The 22,688-nt window shown below is 33.7% G+C and overlaps 2 protein-coding genes and 1 pseudogene across 2 annotated transcripts; 1 reads left to right on the top strand and 2 right to left on the bottom strand.

The window, feature by feature from the left end:
- The first annotated feature begins 7,374 nt into the window (after nucleotides 1-7,374).
- Nucleotides 7,375-8,725, top strand: LOC141672245 (putative phospholipid hydroperoxide glutathione peroxidase). Its single transcript, XM_074478801.1, has 6 exons — nucleotides 7,375-7,469; nucleotides 7,584-7,660; nucleotides 7,815-7,876; nucleotides 7,992-8,110; nucleotides 8,201-8,356; nucleotides 8,431-8,725. The coding sequence occupies exons 1-6, from the start codon at nucleotides 7,419-7,421 to the stop codon at nucleotides 8,461-8,463; spliced, it is 498 nt and encodes a 165-aa protein (XP_074334902.1). The 5' UTR covers nucleotides 7,375-7,418; the 3' UTR covers nucleotides 8,464-8,725.
- A 101-nt stretch (nucleotides 8,726-8,826) lies between these two features.
- On the bottom strand, nucleotides 8,827-10,635 carry LOC141671559 (xyloglucan-specific galacturonosyltransferase 1-like). The gene has a single exon (XM_074477834.1). It carries the CDS (start codon nucleotides 10,633-10,635, stop codon nucleotides 8,827-8,829), a length of 1,809 nt encoding a protein of 602 aa, XP_074333935.1.
- Nucleotides 10,636-15,706: 5,071 nt separating this feature from the next.
- On the bottom strand, nucleotides 15,707-18,572 carry LOC141670932 (putative disease resistance RPP13-like protein 3; annotated as a pseudogene).
- Between the last annotated feature and the right edge of the window lie 4,116 nt (nucleotides 18,573-22,688).

The following is a 22,688-nucleotide window of genomic DNA, read 5'->3' as shown; positions in this document are numbered from 1 at the left end:
GGACAAACGTACATGTAATCCCACATATGGGAATTTGCTGAATTTCTAGTAGATCGGCATTCTCATATCCTCCCTTTTTCTTTCTGCATAGCTGATCATTTGTAAATAATTATTTAGTCCTCATGGTATCAGAGCTGCATTGATAGCTTGAGAGCAAATTGTGATAAAAAAAGAGAATAGTTTTGTATACAAATCCTGAGTGTTTGTTTTGAATTTCTAGTACAGTGCATTCTTGTTTCTTGCACTGCTTATCGATTGTCTTCTAGAAATCATGGCCTCAGGTAGTAAATTCACATACACAGATCTCCAAAACCCCTTGTTCTTATACCCTTCAGATGGCCCAACCTCAATGAGTGTGTCTAAGCTGCAAGGGCCTGTTGATTACAGAGCTTGGCGACGATAGTTTGAGATCCAACTTTCAGCTAAAAGAAAGTTTGGTTTTGTTGATGGCTCTATTCCTAGGAGCACATCTGATGCCGCAGAAGCCGCTCAATGGGACACTTGTAATAATATGGTAATCTCCTGGATTCACAACAATATTTCTGATGCTATTAAAACTTCTGTATTGTTTATCACTACTGCTAGTGATATATGGAAGCATTTGGAAACAAGGTTTTCGTTGACAAATGGTTCTCGAAAATATAAGTTACGCAAGGATCTGTTTAATTTTAAGCAAAATGGAATGAAAGTTTTTGATTATTTTACTGGGTAGAGCTGTTTGTGGGAAGAATTAGAATCTCTAAATATCCTTCCTGCATTCACAACTATGACTCCTGACATTTCAAAACTGCTACAGGCTATAGCGACTGTAAAAGAGGAGGCTAGGCTGTTTCAGTTTTTAAATGGACTTGATGATACTTATGGTGCTCAACGCAGTCAACTTTTGATGAGTGTGCCTTTGCCTTCTGTTGAAATGGCATGTGCTGCTATGCAGCAAGAGGAATCTCAGAGGGATCTTTTAAACCAATCTGTAGCATTTGATGGTGATGCAGCGGCAATGTACAGTAAGGGAAATTGTGACAGGTCTTTTGGTGACAGGTCTTTGACCTGTACAACTTATGATTACAGAGGTCATTCTCAAGAAAGGTGTTGGACTGTTACAGGCTACCCTAAGTGGCATCATAAGTATCGAAAGTCTGGTCAAAAATTTAACTCTCAACAAGGTAAATGGTATGGGACACAGAAAGCATTCTCTCCTAATGCAGCTAATCATGTGCAGGGCAGTGTGTCTGAACAGTCTGATCTGAAAATAACTCCTCAACAACTTGAACAATTGATGCAGCTTCTTCCTAAGTGTGCAGTGCAGAAAGGATCAGAAACAGATGAGGAGTTGGACTTTGGCTTCTCAGGAATGGTCAATGTCAACATTGTCAAGGCCCCTAAATCTGAGTGGATTATGGACTCAAGGGCATCAGACCACATGGTTTCCTCTTTAGAAAATATGATAAATATCAAGGCTGCCCCATCCTCTTTACTATAAAGTTACCCACTGGTGCTAGCACTCCTGTTACTCATATAGGTGATGTGGTGCTACCTAATGGACTTAATTTATTCAATGTCTTGTATGTTCCCCAATTTAATCATAATTTGCTTTCAATTCACAAGCTGGCCAAAGATATAAATTGTGATGTGACATTTCATTTAAAAGGTTGTGCTATTGTTGACTCTGCCTCAAAAGAAGTGGTGGCTACAGGAGAGCCGAAGAAAGGGTTGTATTATCTGCAAGATAAAAGGGTTGCTGACATGCCTATGTGTTTGACTGCTAAAAGTAACCAATATACCCTGTAGAACCAATGATTGGGACATGCCTCACATTCTAAATTGCAACATCTCAAATGTGTTAAACCTTTTATTGGACAACAAGGTGAAGTGTGTATAACTTGTCCAATGGCAAAGTTAACAAAACAACCCTTTAAGCTCAGTCATTCTCTGGCACATAAGGCTTTTACACTTGTTCACACGGATATCTGGGGACCGTACAAGGTGGCAACCAGAGGAAAATATAGATTCTTTTTTACCTTGGTGGATGATTACAGCAGGGTGACCTGGGTCTATCTATTACAGAGGAAGTCTGACAACTTGCCAACTCTTGTCACTTTCAAGGAGTTTGTTGTCACTAAATTCAAAGGTACAATCCAAACCATACACTCTAATAATGCACTTGAATTTTCTAATAAAGCATGTAATGAATTTCTGGCTAAGCATGGCATTGTGCATAAAACGTTATGTCCCTATACACCACAGCAAAATGTTAGGGTGGAAAGAAAGCATAAACATATTTTAGAGGTTGCTCGAACTTTGAGGTTTCAATCTGGATTGTCACTTTCATATTGGGGTGAGCGTGTTCTTACTGTAGTACATATAATTAATAGGTTGCTTAGTGCTGTGTTGGATTTTGCAATTACTTATGAAAAATTGTATAAAGAACCTGCTACCTATGATCACTTTAAAGTTTTTGGTTGTCTAGCTTTTGTGGTGAATCCTGATCATAGCAGAGACAAATTTGAAGCAAGAGGGGTACCCTGTGTATTCATTGGCTATCCTAGCTCCACAAAGGGTCACCGATTTTTAAACTTTGTCACATCACAAACCTTTGTTTCTAGACATGCTGTCTTTGATGAAACTATATTTCCTTTAAACACAAACTCTGCAAATACATATGTGCACCCTTTACCTACTACTATGCCTGTGCCTAACCAATCTACTTATTCTGATGATCTTGATTTTGACTTTGATCAAGATTCGTCTCAAAACTCCAACACAACTGTTACTCTATCACCTACTCCTGAACCTACAACAAGTACCACCCATACTGAACAAACTGTTACAGCACCAACCCGCATTCTCCGCAGAACCACCAGACAATCAAAACCCCCACAATGGTTGGGAACTTTTGTGTCAAACACTGCTGTGAGTGCTTCTGCAGTTGTTGACCACTCACTTACAAAATCCTTCCGTTGTTTTCTTGCCTCTATTACTCACCATAAAGATCCTGTTCATTTTCATCAAGCTGTGACCCATGATCACTGGATCAATGCCATGAATGTAAAATTGGATGCTCTGGAGCTGAATAACATATGGGAGATTACTGAGTTACCACTTAACAGAAAAGCAATTGGCTGCAAGTGGGTATATAAAACAAAGTTTAAACCAGATGGAACGATTGAGAAATACAAGGCTCGATTGGTAATTTTGGGGTGCAGACAGACCTATGGTATAGATTACAAAGAGACTTTCGTTCCGGTTGCTAAGATGACAACTGTCAGGGCCATACTTGCTATTGCAGCGATGCAAAACTGGTCTATTTATCATATGGATGTTTCGAATGCTTTCTTGCATGGATCATTGCATGAGATTGTTTATATGAAGATGCCTCCAGGGTACTCGGGAATTGGAAGTCGGATCCCACATTCTCAGGGGGAGTTCAATCTGAAAATTACATCACATCTGGTGTGTAGATTGAAAAAGGCCATGTATGGCCTCAAGCAGGCGCCACGAGAATGGTTCGACAAGCTGTCTGATACCTTGCTTGCTGCTGATTATGTGCATTCCAAAGAAGATTACAGCCTCTTTACGAAGGTACAATCTGACACTATTACACTTATACTTATTTATGTCGATGATCTTTTGATCACTGGCAATTTTGAGAAATCTATTGCTCAACTTAAAGTGTCATTGTGCCAAGCCTTTCATAAGAAAGATCTGGGGCCAGTCACCTATTTTTTGTGATTGGAAATTGACAGAAGTGTGAGTGGTTTCTTTGTCTCCCAAAGAAAGTATGTATTGGACTTGATAGACGAGTTTGGCATGCAATCTGCAACACCGCTCAAGTTACATATGGATCCGCATGTCAAGTTGACTCGAGAAAAGGGGGATTTGTTGTCTGATCCACAACCATACCAACATTTGATGGGGAAACTTATTTATCTTACTCTTACGAGACCTGATCTGTTGTTCCCTGTGCATAATCTTGCACAATTCATGCACAAACACACTACGGTCCATATGCAGGTTGCTAAAAGAATTCTTCGCTATCTCCTCACAAATCCAGCTCAGGGTATACTTACTGCATTCTGTGATAGAGATTGGGCGAGTTGTCCCACTAGCAGAAAATCAACCACTGGCTACTGTGTTCTGCTGGGTTCCTCACCAGTTTCGTGGAAAATGAAGAAACAGGCGGTTGTTGCTCGCTCTACTGCTGAGGCGGAGTACCGTGCTATGTCTTTAATTTGTTGTGAGGTCACATGGCTTTCTTCATTGCTCAAAGATATGGGACTTTCAAATCTCCCACCAACTGTTATCAAGACGGACAACCAAGCTGCTCTATCCATCACTGTTAATCCAGTTCTTCATGAGCGCACGAAGCACATCGAGTTGGACTGTCATTATATAAGGGACAAGATTTCTGATGGCTCCATTATTACTGATTATGTTCCTACCTACATGCAGTTAGCTAATATACTTACGAAGCCATTTACTGTGAAGCAGCACAACTATCTTCTTAGCAAGATTGGAGCCTCAGTTTCACCTCCGCTCCACTTGAGGGGGGGTAATGATGATAATGTAGCTGACAATGCAAATAATGCTGATGGGAATGCCACCTCTGCACCAGCATAAGAAAGACTCAAGGAGAGCACAAGCAGACCCGAGAAGAGCACATGTTTTTCTGCAATTACTTTATTATTCTGTTATAGTAGGGGACCATCTACTTTTTCTATTTATCCAGTAGTATAGCTAGGGGTAATGCAGACTTTTCTTTCCAAGGTTGTTATCTAGGATAAGCTGTTAAGGAATAAAAGGACAAACGTACATGTAATCCCACATATGGGAATTTGGTGAATTTCTAGTAAAAGTAGATCTGCATTCTCATATCCTCTCTTTTTCTTTCTGCATAGCTGATCATTTGTAAATAATTATTTAGTCATCAAGCGAGCCTTTAATTAATCTGGCCTGAACTAAACATGAACAAAAGTCAGTTGGAAGTGTTGAAGATTAATGTGATGCAATATCCTAGCTTGGATTAATGTCGGATGCATGTCAAAATTGTATCATTATCGAAAAGAGGAACAACTCTTTATTTTGCACCGAGGCATCAATTTGAAGATCTTTTATGCATTATTTAGTATTATCAAATACTCTCTCCGTCTCAATTTATCTGTCTTGTTTGAATCAATTTGGCCATCAAAAGTCAAATAAGATAGATAAATTGGGACGAAGGGAGTATAAAAATAATGAGCAACTGGCCCTCAGGTTATGTCATATAAGGTTTTAAACTAGGTTGTATACTTTTGTACGGAGAATCAACCAAAATAATCTAATAATTTGAAGTGGTTTTTGAAAATTATTTCAAAGGACTGAATCGTTTGTAATGTATAATACTCCCTCTGTTTTTTAATATACGACTTTTGACTTTTTGGCACACATATTTAGGAGGGTTGACCACATAGCTAAAATTATTATTTTTAAGAAATTCTTTTTTGAATAAAAATATGAGATAAAAACTTTTATTCACAAAAAGAATTTTTCAAAAAAAATTATTTTATCTATAAGGTAAAACCTCCTAAACATGTGTGCCACAAAGTCAAACGTCATATATTAAAAAACAGAGCGAGTAAATATGTTGAAGAGACTCTTAAACCTATGGTATCAAAATTGATGAAAAGTCTTGCTGAATTTTGTGTTGATTTTTGTGTAAGAAAATAGCACTTCTTATGTTTTACTTTTACTCTATGTAATTTCAAAATTAGGGTCAGTGTTATGAAAATCAAGCTCATTTGCAATCTCTAGTTATCTCAAGAATGAAAAACTTATACAAAAAAGTATACTGAACTAAATAATTTACTAATACTAAACTAAATAATTTACTAATATTTTATAAAAGCATAAAAATTTATCATGTCAAGATAGGTTTTCTTACTATCGTATTATTTGATCATTTTTACTACTTCACCTAATCAATCAATATACTTATATAAATGAGAATACGGGAGTGTTTATGTGACGCCTCTCAATTGTCTCATTCTATTTTTCTAATTTTCTCAATTTTTTGAGTTAATAAATATCAAAAACTACAATTACCTCATATTATTCTAAATATATTATCATTGTTCGTAATATTCTCCTAAATTTTTTATAAAATCTTGCATCAAGATTTTTCAAATCAACTTATCATTTTATTCTTCTAAAACTTCTACTTTTTATTTAAATCAACTTATCATCTTGATATTCTCATAAATTTCGTTTTTAATACAATTTCTCCTCTTTCTCCTCAAATCAACTTACTATATTCTATTTTTTTAGCATATGAAATATTACAAAAACGGATATCTATAAATATTTATCATCATTTATAATATTCTCCTAAAGTTTATACAACATTTTCCATTAATATTTTTAAAATCAACTTTGTCATCATAATATTCTCCTAAAATTTCTAATTTGTATTTAAATCAACTTACCATCTTCATATTTTTCTAAATTTCATTTTTAATATCATTTCTCATCTTTTTTCTTAAAATCAACCTACTATATTAATGTTTATTTTAATTTTTAACCCATAAAATATTACAAAGACAAGTATCTATAAATATGTTTTCTCAATATTTTTTAAAATCGTTGTATAACTATATTATATATGTTATAGTAAAGGAGAAAACGAGGATGGTTAGGGGGCGCCCTTCATATATATTTTTGTAATTTTCACAATTGTTTATATTATTAAATAGAAAAAAATATTATATTGATTATTAACTAATAAATAATATAATTTTATGATATTATATTTATTAAACTTATTGGAGTAAACATGTTTAATGAGATAAGGATTTTTTAAACTTTTTGATTTATTATATTTATTCATTATTCATAATTTTATAATGAAAAAGATCGGATAAGAAATAAAAAAAAGAAAAAAATTGAAACATGATTTTAGAAGGCCGCTGTGAATCGCTATTTAGTAAACTAGTTTTGGAATAAAGGGAGTATCATTTTGAATAGTTACTAGTTATTTCTCAATTTAAATTTGTGAGTATTCCATGAAGTTGATATAACTATTCTACAGTAATCAAATTCCATCTGTACAAAATCTTGAAAAACAAAACGTGTTATTTTATATGGACACTTCCAAAATGTGAAAGCCACTTTATTCGAATTTAATCCTTCTTTTAAATTCAATAATTTCTCATCTTTATTAAAATCTAACTGCACTAAAATTGTCGTGTCACAATATTAACCACAACGAAGCTATATGCACATCCACATCTTTCGTATCGGCGTCATTGCTAACATAATAAATGCCTATATATAGGCTTTGAGCTCCTCTTCTCTGCTCATCAACTTATACAAAATATTAACTTCATTTGCAAAAAGCACAAAAAATAAACTATTTTTATTTTTTTTGAGGTTTCAAGATTTTTAAAATGGCCAGTGAATTAAGCAGTGTGCAATCCATCCATGACTTCACTGTCAAGGTTCTTTCATTTCTTTCTTTAGGTGTAAATTTTTCCGTTGTAATAAATTTTTCCGTCGTAAATGGTAGTGTAGGTCGAATGAATGCATTAAAAATGTTTGACTGATGATTGCAGGATGGCAAGGGTAATGATGTAGAGCTAAGCAAGTACAAGGGCAAAGTTTTGTTGATTGTCAATGTTGCATCTCAATGGTATGTTATTGATTTATCAATGATGTCGATGTTCTGTGTACAATAGTTCACATGTTTAATTTCAGCTCCACTTCGTAATATCATGAGGATTTAGCAATATGTGCATTTGTTAAAGAACTGTATTGGATTATGATTTGTTTGCTTTGATGTGCAGTGGCCTTACCACTTCAAACTATACAGAGTTGGCAGAGTTGTACCAGAAGTACAAGGATCAAGGTTGGTTTCACTGTCATGAGTTTAAGATCAAGCTTGTGTTAGCTGCAGCTGTTGTTGAATCCTTGCATTTGTTTAGTGTTTTTCGTGATTAACAATCTGGTGAGTGATTTTAGAGGACTAGAGATTCTTGCATTTCCATGCAACCAGTTTAATGGACAGGAGCCTGGGTCTAATGAAGAAATTGAAAACTTTGTCTGCACTCGTTTCAAAGCTGAATATCCTATCCTCAGTAAGGTACGGATTTTAGTACACGTTTTGATCCTGACCTGCAGTATGCTAGAACTGTTTTATCTGAGAAATTTATGTGGTTTTTCGATTGTTTAGGTTGATGTGAATGGATCAGATGCTGCTCCGTTTTACAAGTACCTCAAGTCTGTCAAAGGGGATGAAATTGAATGGAATTTTGCCAAGTTTTTAGTCGATAAAGATGGCAAACTTGTTGAACGTTATGCTCCCACAACCACTCCGCTTACCTTTGAGGTAACAATTACTTGCATGTCATTACACAAGTTAATTATATTGTGGCTAACATATGATCATTTCGACTTCTGCAGAATGATATCAAGAAAGTTTTAGGAGTCGCTTGATAACCGGGATTGAGGCCTGAGTTTTAATGGTCGACTACTAACTACCTCGTCTGCAACATGTATGGAGAATAAAGTGTGTGATTGTGAAGATTTTAAAGAAAATATAGTTATGTTGTGAGTTTTATGAGTGTTTGCTCTGTGGAGCAAGGGAAATGTTCAGTGTAATGTGTGAATTCTATGTGTTTGCTGTAATGATGAATAATACAGAGATAAATTTTGTTAATTGATGTACTCATGTTAGTAAAGAATTACAAAAACTGCAGAATTTTCTGGTCTAATCAGGTATTTATGAAATTATCTTCAAGCAATTCATAACATGTACATTATAAATTTGAACTATTTAACACCATGACATTATTCACTTTAACCCAGTCTGGTCACCTTCTCAAGGAGATTATTCGTTGTTATAGAGAAGGCATCTTGAAACTGTTCAAAATCTGAACTTGAATCTCCATACACCAATCCTGGCAACAATTCATACACTATATACCTCCTCATGTCATCCCTGGCCTTCTTAGGTATCTTCATTAGCCACTCTACCACATTCACCTTCGACTTTCTCACCTCTTCTTGATCTATAAACATTGAATACTTTCCGTGATCCTCAGGCAAATGCCATGAATATTGATAGTAAGCTGTGAAAGGATCAAAAAACACAGGAATGCAGCCTGATATTAGAGAATCAAATACAGATTTTCTAGTTGGACTGTCACCAGGAGGTTGTAAGCAAAATTCAGATTCCAAGAATAGTTCGATGATGGATTCAGGCTGATCACAACCTCCTGAACTACAATTCTGAAACTTGCATGTTCCAGTTCTTGCTAAAGTGCATTGGTTGATCAGCACTGATCTTATACTGTCTGGAGAATCTGGTCTTGCACCTCCTGCAAAGCTAACGAGGTTGTTTCGGCTTGATTGGATGATCTTGAATTGCCACGAGATGATATCTTCATCGGAGTGAGGATGGAAGTAGGTAGGATGTGGGATTCCAATGTCATTAACATGCCAAGGTTGCCTTTCAATCAGTAGCTTTATCGGGTTTTGCATTTCTTCAAGATTCAAAAATGTACTTCCCCATGGAGAATCATCCCTTCTCCGAAAATCCCATGAAACTTTACCCAAAACAAAGACATGATCTTTGCCTGAGTTTAAAGCCCATGGTTTCTGCAGTTTAAGCCATTCTACCAGGTCCAATGCCAAAGTATCCTTAACATCAGGAGAGGCATTCTTGAAATGCCATCTCAAGATGTCTAACCCACCATAGAATGGAACATAGAATAGCTTGGCTTCATTTTCATTATAAACTCTACAAGGATGCTTCATAACCCTGGAATGAAAAATTGGTTCCAGAGAATACTGATGAGTGTTGTACCAGGCTTTTCCAAGCTTCGGTATAGGCTCTCCCAGTGCCTCATTCCTGAAAAATTGACAGAAATCCAACCAAGGAGACATATCACTACACTGAGCTACCAAATCCTTGTTAAACTTTGGTGGCAAATCATACACATAAACCCCTCTGCCATCACATGTTGTGAGGCTACTTGAATTTGATCTCCATGATCGATGCACTTGCAGATGCTCTTCCACCACCTTCACTGCAGATTCAAACTCTGAAAGCGTATTATTATTGTTATGAACAATGTTGTTAACAATAAGGTTTTTGTTGTTCTCTTGAACATTATAACCAGGAATATCTTTTGTGACAAGAACCTTGTCGTCATTGATGTCAACAGGACCATTCTCTCGTATGCTCACTTTGAGTTTATGATCATCAATATTGTTCTCTTGAACAACATAACTGGCAATCTCTTGCGTAACAAGAGTTGCGTTGTTCTTGATATCAACACTAGGAACACTTCCTCGTATGCTAACTGCAAGTTTATGATCATCAACAGAACTAGCATTAATGAGTGGAAGAGGGATATCAAAATTAGGTTGTGCACCAGCAGAAAGGCAATACAGACTGTTGAGCTTTCTCGACGATACGCATACATGGACAATGTGACCAGAGATGATGGTGGTGGTAGAAGACCAGAGGAAAACAAGAACCAAAAGAAGAAGCGTTAATGGAAGTCGAGAGAGTAACTTGGAAAGGATGAATTGAAAGAAACCAAGCTCTTTTGCAGCTCTTTTCGAATATTTTGCTCTTTTCTTAGACAGTGAAAGGGCCATTTTTGCGGGCTAAAGAAAACTCAAGTTCCTTCAAGCTAATTTGCTCTGTTTTTAGGGAAGATATTCAACACAAGAAGAGTGTCTTGAACATGAAGGCACGTCTTAAGAGGACTAAAATTGTCCCAAAAGTAGGCTGCACGTTGGCTTGTTAATTGCATTGAGACTTGTTTAATATGCATAATTATGGATTTAAACCATAAGCTTGCATGGCTAATATAATGATATTATATAATGATGCATACAATGTAGGATCTTGTTGTTGACTTCTCTATTAGAGAATGATTGACTAATGTACAGCTTATGTATAATCATTATTTGATATTATGATGCCAAGAAACACCTCTGGCAGCATCTGTTGTTCATGACAGGCATCTAGTTACCAATGGATGATTCTGCTGCAATAAAGGTCAGGCCAAAGTGTATTCATGTCTGCTTATCGAACTAAAACTGCAGATCAATGTTGTTTAATCACTGTAGTAAAAAAGTGTGCAAGGACTATTTATCTTATAATGTGCAATTCGTTATCAGATATACCAGAAAGTTTTCCTTCTCTCAAACAAAATTCATAATGAAAACCAGATTTATGATTTTGAAATAAAGTTATTTGCCTTAAGCTCGCCGCAGGATAGTAATATCAACATATCTTGAGTTCGAATCTTGAGAATTTAATATTCTCAAAAAAATTATTTGGACACATAAAGTAACTATTGCCCTGACTCCTAGTTACCCTATGTCATATCCTAAATGAGCATGATATACATGCTATTCTCTAATTTTTAGGTCATAAGCTTTTGGGTGAGCTAGCAAGCTGTCATGTATAATATGGTATTTAAGTGTTTATGCGACTTGATATTGCAGTTTTTAGGTATAGCACTAGATCAGAGAACCCCAAATATTTAGAGCTAATAAGTGCTTGCAGACTCGTAGAGTTTGTTTTGGTGCCTATTTGTGTTATATTATTGTTAAACAGTGGTATAATCAGAAAGTAACACGACTGCTAATTTAACAAAATATTAAATTAACATAACTAATAAATAATTGTATATTAGATTTTTTATTATTATTTGGATTTTTATTTTTATATAATTTGTCATTGCATATTTTTTTTTAATAAAATATTTTGTATTTATGTATAAATTTATATTTGGTGCTAAAATAAAATTTTGTACGTCTGAATCTATAAATTACAATATATATATGATTCTATTTATATAAAAATAAAATAGATATGAGGTATATAAAAATTAAAAAACGGTTAAAATATTACATATAAAATTATAATTCATATAGGAATAAAAAAAGAATAATAATGATACATTTAGAGTTATAGTAAGATCTTAAAAAGGGTGAAACCAAAAGTTTGTGAAACCTAAAAGGGTGAAACCAAAATATCTCTTAAAAAGATGATTTCCCTTATTAATAACAATGTATGAAGAATTTCATTTTATTATTTTAATAAAAAATATAAAGAATCCTACGAGAAATTAAAATATCGTAATTATAATAAAATTCTAATAATTTATATTTAGTTAAAAATAACATAGAATTCTACATTAAATAAAAATTTAGAGCTGAAATCAAAATACAATCTAAGAGGATGAAACCAATAATTTAAAGTTCTACGGAAATAGAATTCTAATCATTATAAGATTTGAACAATTTTATTAATTTTAAGGAATGAAACCAAAATACTGTGTTTATAATATCCATATCATTTTATAAAAATGTAATTTTACCAACAAATTAAAAAAAATTAAAATTTTCTAATTTAAACATATACATATTTACTTGGTTATTGTTTATATTTTTCGTGACCTATTTAGTTGAACCAATTTATGAACCTACTTATTTTAAAACATAATTAAAAATATGATTCAAAATTATATAAATAATAAAAAAACATGACTTATAAAATATAAAAAACGGGTGAAAATAAAACATATAATCATGTAGAAATAAAAAATGTTAAAAACAATACATTTGGAATTATAACATAAATCATGAAAGATTAAACCAAATTATGTGGAACTAAAAAATCTATACTATACTATAATAGCTGTAATAGAGATAATTAACGGTTTGGTTCAACAATAATTTCCTAATTTTTATTATTACAAAAATAGATAAATAGTGTTATATATCTAATAAATTACTAAATTATTAAATTACTACTAAATATACTAAACTACGAATATAACTTATCCTATTATTAAAATATATAAATAATAGTGTTATATATCTGCTAAACTACTAAATTGTTAAACATTTTTAATCTATTTATTCTAATAAATTACGACCACATGTTATTCTGTTATTTTTATTATAAATTTATAATCATTATATATTTATATAAATATTTTAAAAATATAATATAAGTGGATAAATAAAAATTTAAAATATTTATGCTAGTATAACTTAACAAGGGGTTTAGTTTAGTTATTAATGTATAAACACACTCTTATATATCTTGGTTTTGTGTTTATATGTATATGTATCTAATCTAACGCGTGTTTATTGAATTTTCTTAATTAGGCTTCACGAGATTGAATTTGAGGAGATTTATGTTTCTATTACCAAGGGTCAGCAGTTCACTCCTGAATATAAAGGTTCCTTTTTTTAAAATTGTTATTGTTTTTAGTTTGATGTTTATATTTGCTGATTGTTGGAGGTTTTTTTTAGCTTACTTGTTGTGATTGTATTTAGTGGAACTGAATTTGGAAGAATGGGTAATAGAGCTAATAGTTTTGGCCAAAAAATTTGTTAAATCCAACATTTGTCTAATTATCATGTATTATGTATCCAAGAGCTAATAGTTTTGAGATTGAGGGAGAGGAATTGCTATAAGTATGTTATCTTGAACATGGAAATATTTTTGTTCGAGGAATTTAAATTAAAGTAATCACTAAGCTATGATATCATTAGCCAAGATGATTGATTTCCAGTTCTAGTATTTGACCATTGGACAAATACCGTACCGTGTTCTAAGGCTTAGCATCAGGAGATCTTCATTGTGCCTTATATGGGGCTTCAAGAAGAATACACGACCAGTTAGTTTATTTGGAGTGACCCTGCCAATCACAGACCAATATAGTTGATATTGGTCTTAAGGTTTATTCGAACATATAGTTGATATTACACTATATGTTGATATAGTGTAATATCAACATAGTGTAATATCAACTATATGTTCGAATCTTGAGAATTTAATATCAACAATTAAAGTAACAATTGCCCTGACTCCTAGTTACCCTAAATGAGCCTTTTGAGTGAGGAAACTTGCTACCACCTGAGCAGGATATACATGCTATTCTCTAATCTTTAAGTCATAAGGTTTTGGGTGAGCTAGCAAGTTGCCATGTATAATATAACATATCTAGTGTATTCAAGTGTTTGTGTAACTTACAGTTTTTAGGTATAGCTCTAGATCAGAGAACCCCAAGTATTTGCAGATTTAGCATTATCTTACAACACAAATACTGATATAATTCACGTCTTTAGTCGGTTTATATTTAACGTAATTGCTTGCAGACTGGTAGAGTGTGTTTTGGTGCCTGTTTGTGTTATATTACTACTAAACACTATTATAATCAGAAAGTTGATGTTATCATCTTCCAAAATAGCTTTCAGTAATAAATCCAATGGGGAAATTGCCAGCAATTGTTCATGGAAGTTACAAGCTCTTTGAGAGGGACCGTAACTAACTTTCCATTACTAATGGACTTTTACCTTTTTTGTATGTTTCAAAATATGAAAGTTATTACTTTGGTTCTCCAACTAATAGACAATCTTAATTCTCAGACCTGACTCCTGAGCATGTTAGGATTCTTATCTTACCAAGTTCTAGTTAGTTGCATCTTGAAGTCATTGAACTTGAATAACAAAATCCGAACTTTTATAATGTGCATCCATGCAATTCTTATCTATCTTGCTTGTTCATTTCCTGGAGTTGCAGATCACTGGTGAGTGGTGTGATGACATGCAGTAGCTAATTTACTGCTCCTCTTTTATTATAGTTAGGAACGATGACTTCGATTATCTGCAATTTTAGTAAGATTAATGCATATTAAGGGATAATGATAAAAAAAAATTGAATTGGGGGAAAGACATGAATTCTCTGAATACTGCTCGGTCATTGTCTAAACCACATACCATTCAGATATCCCAAGCAATCTTGGTCGGTCATTGTTTGAAAGTCATAAACATAACTTCTGTGAAGTTTTTGTAAGTCCTTTTTTTTAATATATTTTATAAGTCCTTTTGATTTACTTTATTTTGTTATAAAATAGTATTTAAATTGTTTTACAAAACAAGTCTAGTTCGAACAAACTCGGCATGAAATAGCTAATTTTACATCTAATACTACTAACATAAATGGTACTATATTCATATTTTAATGGTAAAATATCTACCTTAACTCTTTCCTATCTCACCTAATTGTGACTCTTTACAACTCATTACAAGGTATCCATCTGATATTCAGAAAATAACAAAGATCCACTCCTGTTAGATTGGCATCATTCGAATTTACGACAGGACCGAGGTGAATGATAATAGTCTAACATATATTTTTAAAAATCTTACTTTTGTTTTTAAGCAGCGGTTATTTAAGTACATAGCTACACACACATTTCGGGTTCATGCTACAGGTAAAATATATAGCCACTTTATCATGCTTCTATTTGAGTAAAATCTTTGTCACTTTTTGAGTAGCAACTATATTCAATAGTTATTACATCATAGGACACTTAAACCTCTACTTGGTTATTGTTTCATGGTTTAAACTTTCTTTTTCAGTTGGTTATGTTCAGCATAGGACACTTAAACCTCTACTTGGTGGTAAATTAGATCTTAAACCTCTACAATATAAATATAAGATAAATAAGAGTCAAAAGACGGATAAAAATAATAAATATAAAATTATTTTAAGTCATATATGAAAGTAATCCATTTAGAATTAAAACAGAATTCAAAAAGAGTGAAAGCAAAAGTTGATAAAACAAAAAGCGGTTCATAGTTCATACCATTAAACAAAATTAATCTTGCCTATGTTTCTTGAAATAAACAGGGAAATTATAAATTAAATATTGCAAAGAATTTAAAAAGTAAAGTTCATGGAACTGCAGGAGCATCATCGGCTTTTTGCTAGTTGTACATGAATCTTCTTAAGGTTTGAACAATAATCTAATTGTACAGGAATGTTCTAAGCCTAGTTTATAGCTTTTTGCCAGTTAAGAAACGAAGTCTGTAACCCAGCGTTCTAATTGTACAGGAATGTTCTTCAGTTTTGGACAGTCAAGTGTTTGAAATTGTTTGAGAGAAGGGAAAGCTCCGTCCTCAACTTCCAATTCTTCCAGATCGACGAAATCCTTTAATCTTAGAATTTGAAGACTTGGAAACCCATTCTCAATGCATACCATTTTGTTTAAATACAGGTTAAAAGCCAACTGAAGAGCGGTGAGATTCGACAAACTTCCCACAGTGGGCATTGGATCTTCTGTCAACTCACTGAAGCTTAGACTTAAATCCGTGATTGAATCGGGCAGATGACGTAGTTCCGATGGATCTTTTAGAGTACCGAATAAGGACACGCTCTTGAGACGATTGCAAGACGAGAGTGGTTTCAGTGTTGGAATCTCAACAGATTTATAGTGTAGGATGAATGTTTGGAGACTTGTTAAATTGGATACGGAGTCCAGCGTGTAACTGTATCCTTCTTCTTCTTCATCTTTTTCATCTATAAGGAGTGTACGGAGGTTGGTGAGATTAACAGTGTCAATCTTCATCCATTCTTTACACTCTATACGACAACCACCAAGAGTTTGTAACTTTGTTTGGTGCTTACCTATATTCAAACTCCCTCTAATTTCAATGTCTAAATGTCTCAATTCATGAAGCTCACATATCTCCCTAGGAACTGTGTAGTATGTTCTCCACCCACCGTGCAAGGTTTGTAGCTTTTTAAGCCTGCCTATACTTGGTTTGTCCATAAGAATAACTCTCACCACCCATTAAGCACAAGTACTTTAAGTGAACTAAATCTCCTATTTCTTCTGGTATTCTCTCTAAGCCTACACTTATCATATCTAGGACTTTGATATTTTTGAATCTGGTGCACAGCAACTTCATTTCTTTTAATTCAAGTTTAGAATAATTTACTAGTGCTAGTGAACGCAAACTTGAAGCATCAAATCTACGCCCATCTAATTTCAAGTACTCCCCTATATCGTTGTAAATGACATGACGCGCTTGTCCTTCCAACAAATGGTGTTTACCTGAGTCCGAAACGACCAACAACTTGTGCTCCTTTGCTTTATTTATGGCAAGATCACGTACAAGATCATGGACCCGGAAACTCTCAACTTCTCCATTCCATAGCAATTTATTAACCTGAAGCAAATTACGATTAATTAGCTCCTTCAAACAATCTTCAGCCAAATCCTCCATGATTACTCCTTCACCTTCCTCGGCTTCTGATATGAATTCCTCTGCAATCCATAGACGCTTCAACTCGTTTGGATCAATCACATGGTCTTCCGGGTACCTTGCAAGGTAGAGAAAACAGTCTTTCATTTGGGGAGACAAGTCATTAAAACTCAAACTCAGTATTTCTCCAATCTGGGGAGACAAGTCATTATCCTTCAAGTGTCTCCATATATGCTCCTTCACCTTTGACCAATAATCATAGCTCATGTTGTGTGATAAGAGACCGCTCAGTACCACGATTGCAAGTGGTAAACCACGACATTTACCAACCATCTCCCTTCCTAATTTCTTCAAATTTGGGGTTGTTGGTTCTGCTCTCTTACAGAACAGTTCCCAGCTCTCATCTTCTGTTAGAAAACGGAGTCGATGGACAAAACATTTGTCATCTGCCATCTCTGCAACTTTTTTGTTGCGGGTGGTTATGATGATTCTACTACCATTTTTCTGGTCTGGAAACGCATCTTTTATCTGGATCCATGCCTTGATGTCCCATATATCATCAATCAACGCCAAGTAGCAGCCTCTATCTTCAAGTAACTTTGTCAAATACTGCAGCAAATCATACTCATCCATGGTTGACATATATTTTTCGTGCTCAGGCCCCATAAAAGACTTTATTATTCTCTTTAGAACATCTTTTATGTTATAATCGTTGGAAACACAAACCATAGCACGAGTATCAAAATTTCTCAACTCGCTAGAGTTGTAAAACTTTGTGGCAAGTGAAGTCTTGCCCGAACCCCCCATACCGTGAATTGAAATGACTTTGAGGGAGAGATTGTCGCTATTAAGTTCGGCCTTCAAAATCTTAATTTCGTCCTCGAAGCCAACCACTTCCACCTGGTTATTAATGGCAGTTATTCTCAACAATGTTCTCTCTTTCTGCTGCTTGTTTGGAGTGGCTAAGATGTTGTCAATACGGTACTCATTTCGCCTATTCTTGATCACAAGGATCCTTTTTTGGAGTGACTCAATCTCCTTGCCAATATCATAAAGCATAACTTCTCTATTGCACACGCAAACACAGGCCCGAACACGATCCAAGATACCTTGTTTCGGAGCTGCATATTCTTGTTGGTGAGCACTGAAACCGCTCAGGATTTTTATCGCATCATTGGCGACATCTCTAACATCCTCCACCCAGTTACGGATCTGCTCCTCTTCCAGTCTTGATTCTGCAGATCTTACGGAAGACTGGTAGCCACTTTAAATTATCTTTCACTTCTAGTAGAACGTTAACTTCTTGTGCAATAAATGCACCAAGCATTTCGATTGGAGAAGATACGATTGCATCAACCATTGTTCTCTCCCAAGTTTTGTGATCAACAACAAGAATAATACCAGTAATTTTTATGTGACTCAGGGAGGCTGGGCAACTGAAGATTGTATGGTCTATAATTACAAGTATGAAACTAATAATGCCTGCAAGATGCTTTTAATTATTTCAATTTTCACAACTAGACTAAGAGCATGTGTATGGTGGCCCTATAAATTATTTGTCCTTTTGTGGTCTATAGTTACTAAGAGTATGTGGTCTATAAAAATATTTTTAGGTACAGTTTTTGGGAAAAATAAATAGATGAAAAGGATCACTATAATTTCTAATATTTGTATGTACTATTTTTATTTTATGCTATTTTATGAATAATTTATGTCCCCGGGGTTGATTTTGATTGCATTGTGTTATTTCCTAGATATAATCGCGGTTAATGGTAAAAATGTTTATAATGCTTTCAATGTTGTGCCTGTAAGATGCTTTAAATTCTTTTAATTTTCACAACTGGACTGAAGATTGCGTGGTCTATAGTAACTAAAAGCATGTGTATGGTGTCCCTATAAAACAGAAAACAGAGCACTGTCCTTTCAATTATTTTTGGGTTAAATGGCGTTTGGGTCACCCAACTGACCGGAAACTTGCAGTTTGGTCATCCACTCAAAAAGCTTTCAATCACATCATTTTACTCTTAAAAATTTTCATCCAGGTCACTCGCCGTTACATTCCGTTAAAAACTTGCCGGAATGCTAACTAAGCTTGCTGACTTGGTTTAAATAAATTCACCGTGGCATGTACAGTCAGCTAATGCAGCATTTTGGTCACTCACTTGGCTTGAAACTTGCAATCTGTTCATTAAACTGAAAAAACTTTCATTTATACCACTAACCATTATGTCCATTAAAATTTAAAAAGAAAACCAAATGAACTGATCTTCTACAACAACGTTAAGGACCCTCCTGTAATATCCGGGACATGACGTGTAATTATTTTTATCAATAAATGATTTTTATGTGATTATTATGTAATTTTTGGTGAATTATCGGATAATTGGTGTTGTTATGTGGATATTTATATATGGTAAAGTCTAGGTATGTTAATTTTATTATGTCCAGAATAAAATATAGAGAACTAAGGTATTTTTCTGGTAATTTTTGTAGTATTATATGATTTTATATTGATTTATGAATTATTTTTTGAATAATTACAAAATTATTTTATAAAGCCGGGAATCGTCCAACCTCAAACATTTTTACGGGTGTATAACCTGAAACTCTTCCGAAAACCCTTTTCTAACCTAATTTGGTAATACCTCACATTTTCCATGTTTTGACTTTTTCGATTCGGATTACGGTTTGACCCGTGCGCGGCCCGATGCAAAATTTTCGATACGATAACCCTTTTCGATAACATTATCTTCGTACAAAGCGTTTTATAAAAGCCCGATTTTGATAATTATCCAAAACCTTTGATGCTTATCCAAAACAGGATAATGTTTATCCAATACGTTATCCGATAGGATCGTTTTTATAGTTACTTAGCGGCTAAGAAACGTATTTATCGATCCAACACAATCCAAAACGTACTAATATTCCGTAAATATAAATAGCCCTTTTCTTATTTCATTTTACTCGTATAATCATAATCAAACAGTAAAAACCAATAAAACAAAGAGAAAACCCTAATAAAATACATCGTTCTTGAAAATCAATCGCACAAACGAAGGCGTTATCGAACTCTAATTCGGGCGTGCAATATATCAAAACGAAACTCTCGAAAAACTCTTTCTGAATCAATCATCTATTGTAGTGCAGAAATCAATGTATTTTAATAATTTAATTATTTTATTTCGAATTATTTATGGATTAAATTAGGAATTTTTGTTCTTGATGTTTTTTATATGATTTGATGGCATAATCATGTAGATCTTTTCTTCCTGGTCATTTTGGTATATTATATGACTAATTTGGAGTTCAATAACATGTTCAAATTGTTGTTTGATTCTCGAATTGAAGAATTAGGGTTTATGTGTTTGAATGTTCTTAATTGAAAATTAGGCGTTTCTTTGTTAGGGATTATTAATGATTTTACTTCCAGAAACTAGGGGTGCACAGAGGTGGGGTTATCAATTTTTTTTCCAGTTTTTATTGGATGTGATGGTCAGTGACTTGAATGAAATTTTTTTTAGTTTGATGACCAAATTGCAAGTTTTGAGCCAGTTGAGTGACCAAAACGCCGCTTCATCTGACTGTACATGCCACGATAGATTTATTTAAGCCAAGTCACCAAGCTTAATCAGCATTCCGTTAAGTTTTTGACGGAATGTAACGGCGAATGACATGGATGAAAAGTTTTAAGAGTAAAATGATGTGATTGAAAGCTTTTTGAGTTGGATGACACTGCAAGTTTCCGGTCAGTTGAGTGACCCAAACGCCATTTAACCCATTATTTTTTTCACAACAATCAGTGTAATCGTCTTCCATGTCAGTTTCCGAAAAAATGGTCTCAAATGTCACTTCAACGCGATATTTAGTATAATATTTTGAGTTTAAGCTTAAAACTCAGTTGCTTATGAGTTTGGGGTTCAAATTTTTGTATTTTTCTATTAAAACGCAAGCCAATATTTGGTTTTCAGCAGTACATTTCCTTATACTTATGAGTTTGGGGTTCAAGCTTGTATTTAATCAATTTTTTTTTATTAAAAAATTAGAAACAAGAAAAACCATTTTTCTTGAAATGACACGAAGTATTTGAATTGTCGTAACAGTGAAGAGAAAGATTAAATAATTATATCGAAAGAGTTTTAAATTATAAAAATAATTTGCATTTACCAGAACATACAATATCATAAAAAACAGAACAAATGTCTAGGACTTATGCAGTGCAATTCAATTTCCAAGGACATACTTGAGATATGAGGCTCTGTGCATCTCTAATTAGGATAACCAAAGTACAGACTGAATGTTTGTAGACTTGTTAAGTTAGGTATGGACTCCAAAGTGTAACCATCTCCTTTTTCTTCCCTTAATATAAACAGTGTACAAAGGTTAGTGAGATTAATTGTATCAATCTTGATCCATTCTTTATACTCTATAGTATAAAGTAACTTTGTTTGCTATTCAAATCCCCTCTAATTAGGATGTGTAGACACCTCAACTCAAACTTGTCCGTTTCAGTAGCAGGAATATCTCGTGTGACAAGAGCCTTATCGTCCTTGATGTCAATAATAGGATTACTCTCTCGTATGCTCACTTTGAGTTCACTACGCCATAGATGGCCTATCGCAACCGCCCCCTCAAGAAATGTTACTTAAAATGTTACCCTAGATATGATACTTATGAGCTAATTTAACATTGTATTTTTTGTGTTACCTTAGCCAGAAACGTGGCGTTGCAGTAGGTAAACAGTGTTGTAGCTTGTAACTTTTTTGTCAAAGTGTTACATTAGAGTATTAAAATATATATTCTATTTTTTAAAAAATTAAATATTAATTTAAATTTATTTTTCAAAGATATAAGCTGATATACCAATTTAATAAATGAGATACATGATACACGAATCTTTTATATAACAATTTTTTTAAAATAATAAATTTCAAAAAATTTAAGATAAAAATTTTAAAAGGAATAAAAAATTAAATAATATAAATTCCCCTGCTTTTGATATGAGAACTAATATACAACTATACAAGTTTTAAAAATCAAAAATATAAAAATAAGAATTATAAATTTTATAAATACAAATAACTAACTTTTTTAAAAATATTAAGTTAAATTTAATTAATTTATTAAAATAATAATGATAATTATATGAATATTACTGGTCAATTCGAAGGGGAAATATTTGGGCTCAAGCGGGTAAAAGTTTAGCAAATGGCCGCCCAATTTTCTCAGAAATTTTGAAAACTTCAAACACTCTCATTTCCTGTCCCTCTCTTGCAATTCCTCTCTCCCTCTCAACATTTTAGATTTCTCTCTCCATATTCTCTCTGGTTAATCTCTATTCTTTTTTCGTATCTCTTTCTGATGTCTTAGTCTCTACCAGTAATCTCTGTTGTATAATTAAGGATTTACTTTCCTAATTAGGGTTTAATTGAATTGGGGTTTCGTCAACTATGGATTTGGTTTTTCAATCAGGGCTTAAGCTTTGCGGGATTATTATTAATTACTGTTCTTTTTGTTTTGTAATTGTAGATGCGGCCCTTATGTTTTTGTCGAGTGAAACTTTGCGTTCGCTCTGGTTCGTTACGCTCGTTGGATCCTTAGTAAAGGTCCGAGTTATGTTGCAAATCTAATTC

This window comes from Apium graveolens, chromosome 7 (genome assembly GCF_009905375.1).
Source record: "Apium graveolens cultivar Ventura chromosome 7, ASM990537v1, whole genome shotgun sequence".
NCBI lineage: Eukaryota > Viridiplantae > Streptophyta > Magnoliopsida > Apiales > Apiaceae > Apium > Apium graveolens.
Note: the sequence above shows the minus strand (reverse complement) of the source record. Positions and strands in the feature narration are given on the sequence as shown.

Coding starts and splice junctions, on each gene's coding strand:
- LOC141672245 (XM_074478801.1), top strand. CDS start 7,419: ATGGCCAGTGAATTAAGCAGTGTGCAATCCATCCATGACTTCACTGTC. Junction 7,877..7,991: donor CCAGAAGTACAAGGATCAAG/GTTGGTTTCACT, acceptor GTGATTTTAGAG/GACTAGAGATTCTTGCATTT. Junction 8,357..8,430: donor CCACTCCGCTTACCTTTGAG/GTAACAATTACT, acceptor CGACTTCTGCAG/AATGATATCAAGAAAGTTTT.
- LOC141671559 (XM_074477834.1), bottom strand. CDS start 10,635: ATGGCCCTTTCACTGTCTAAGAAAAGAGCAAAATATTCGAAAAGAGCT.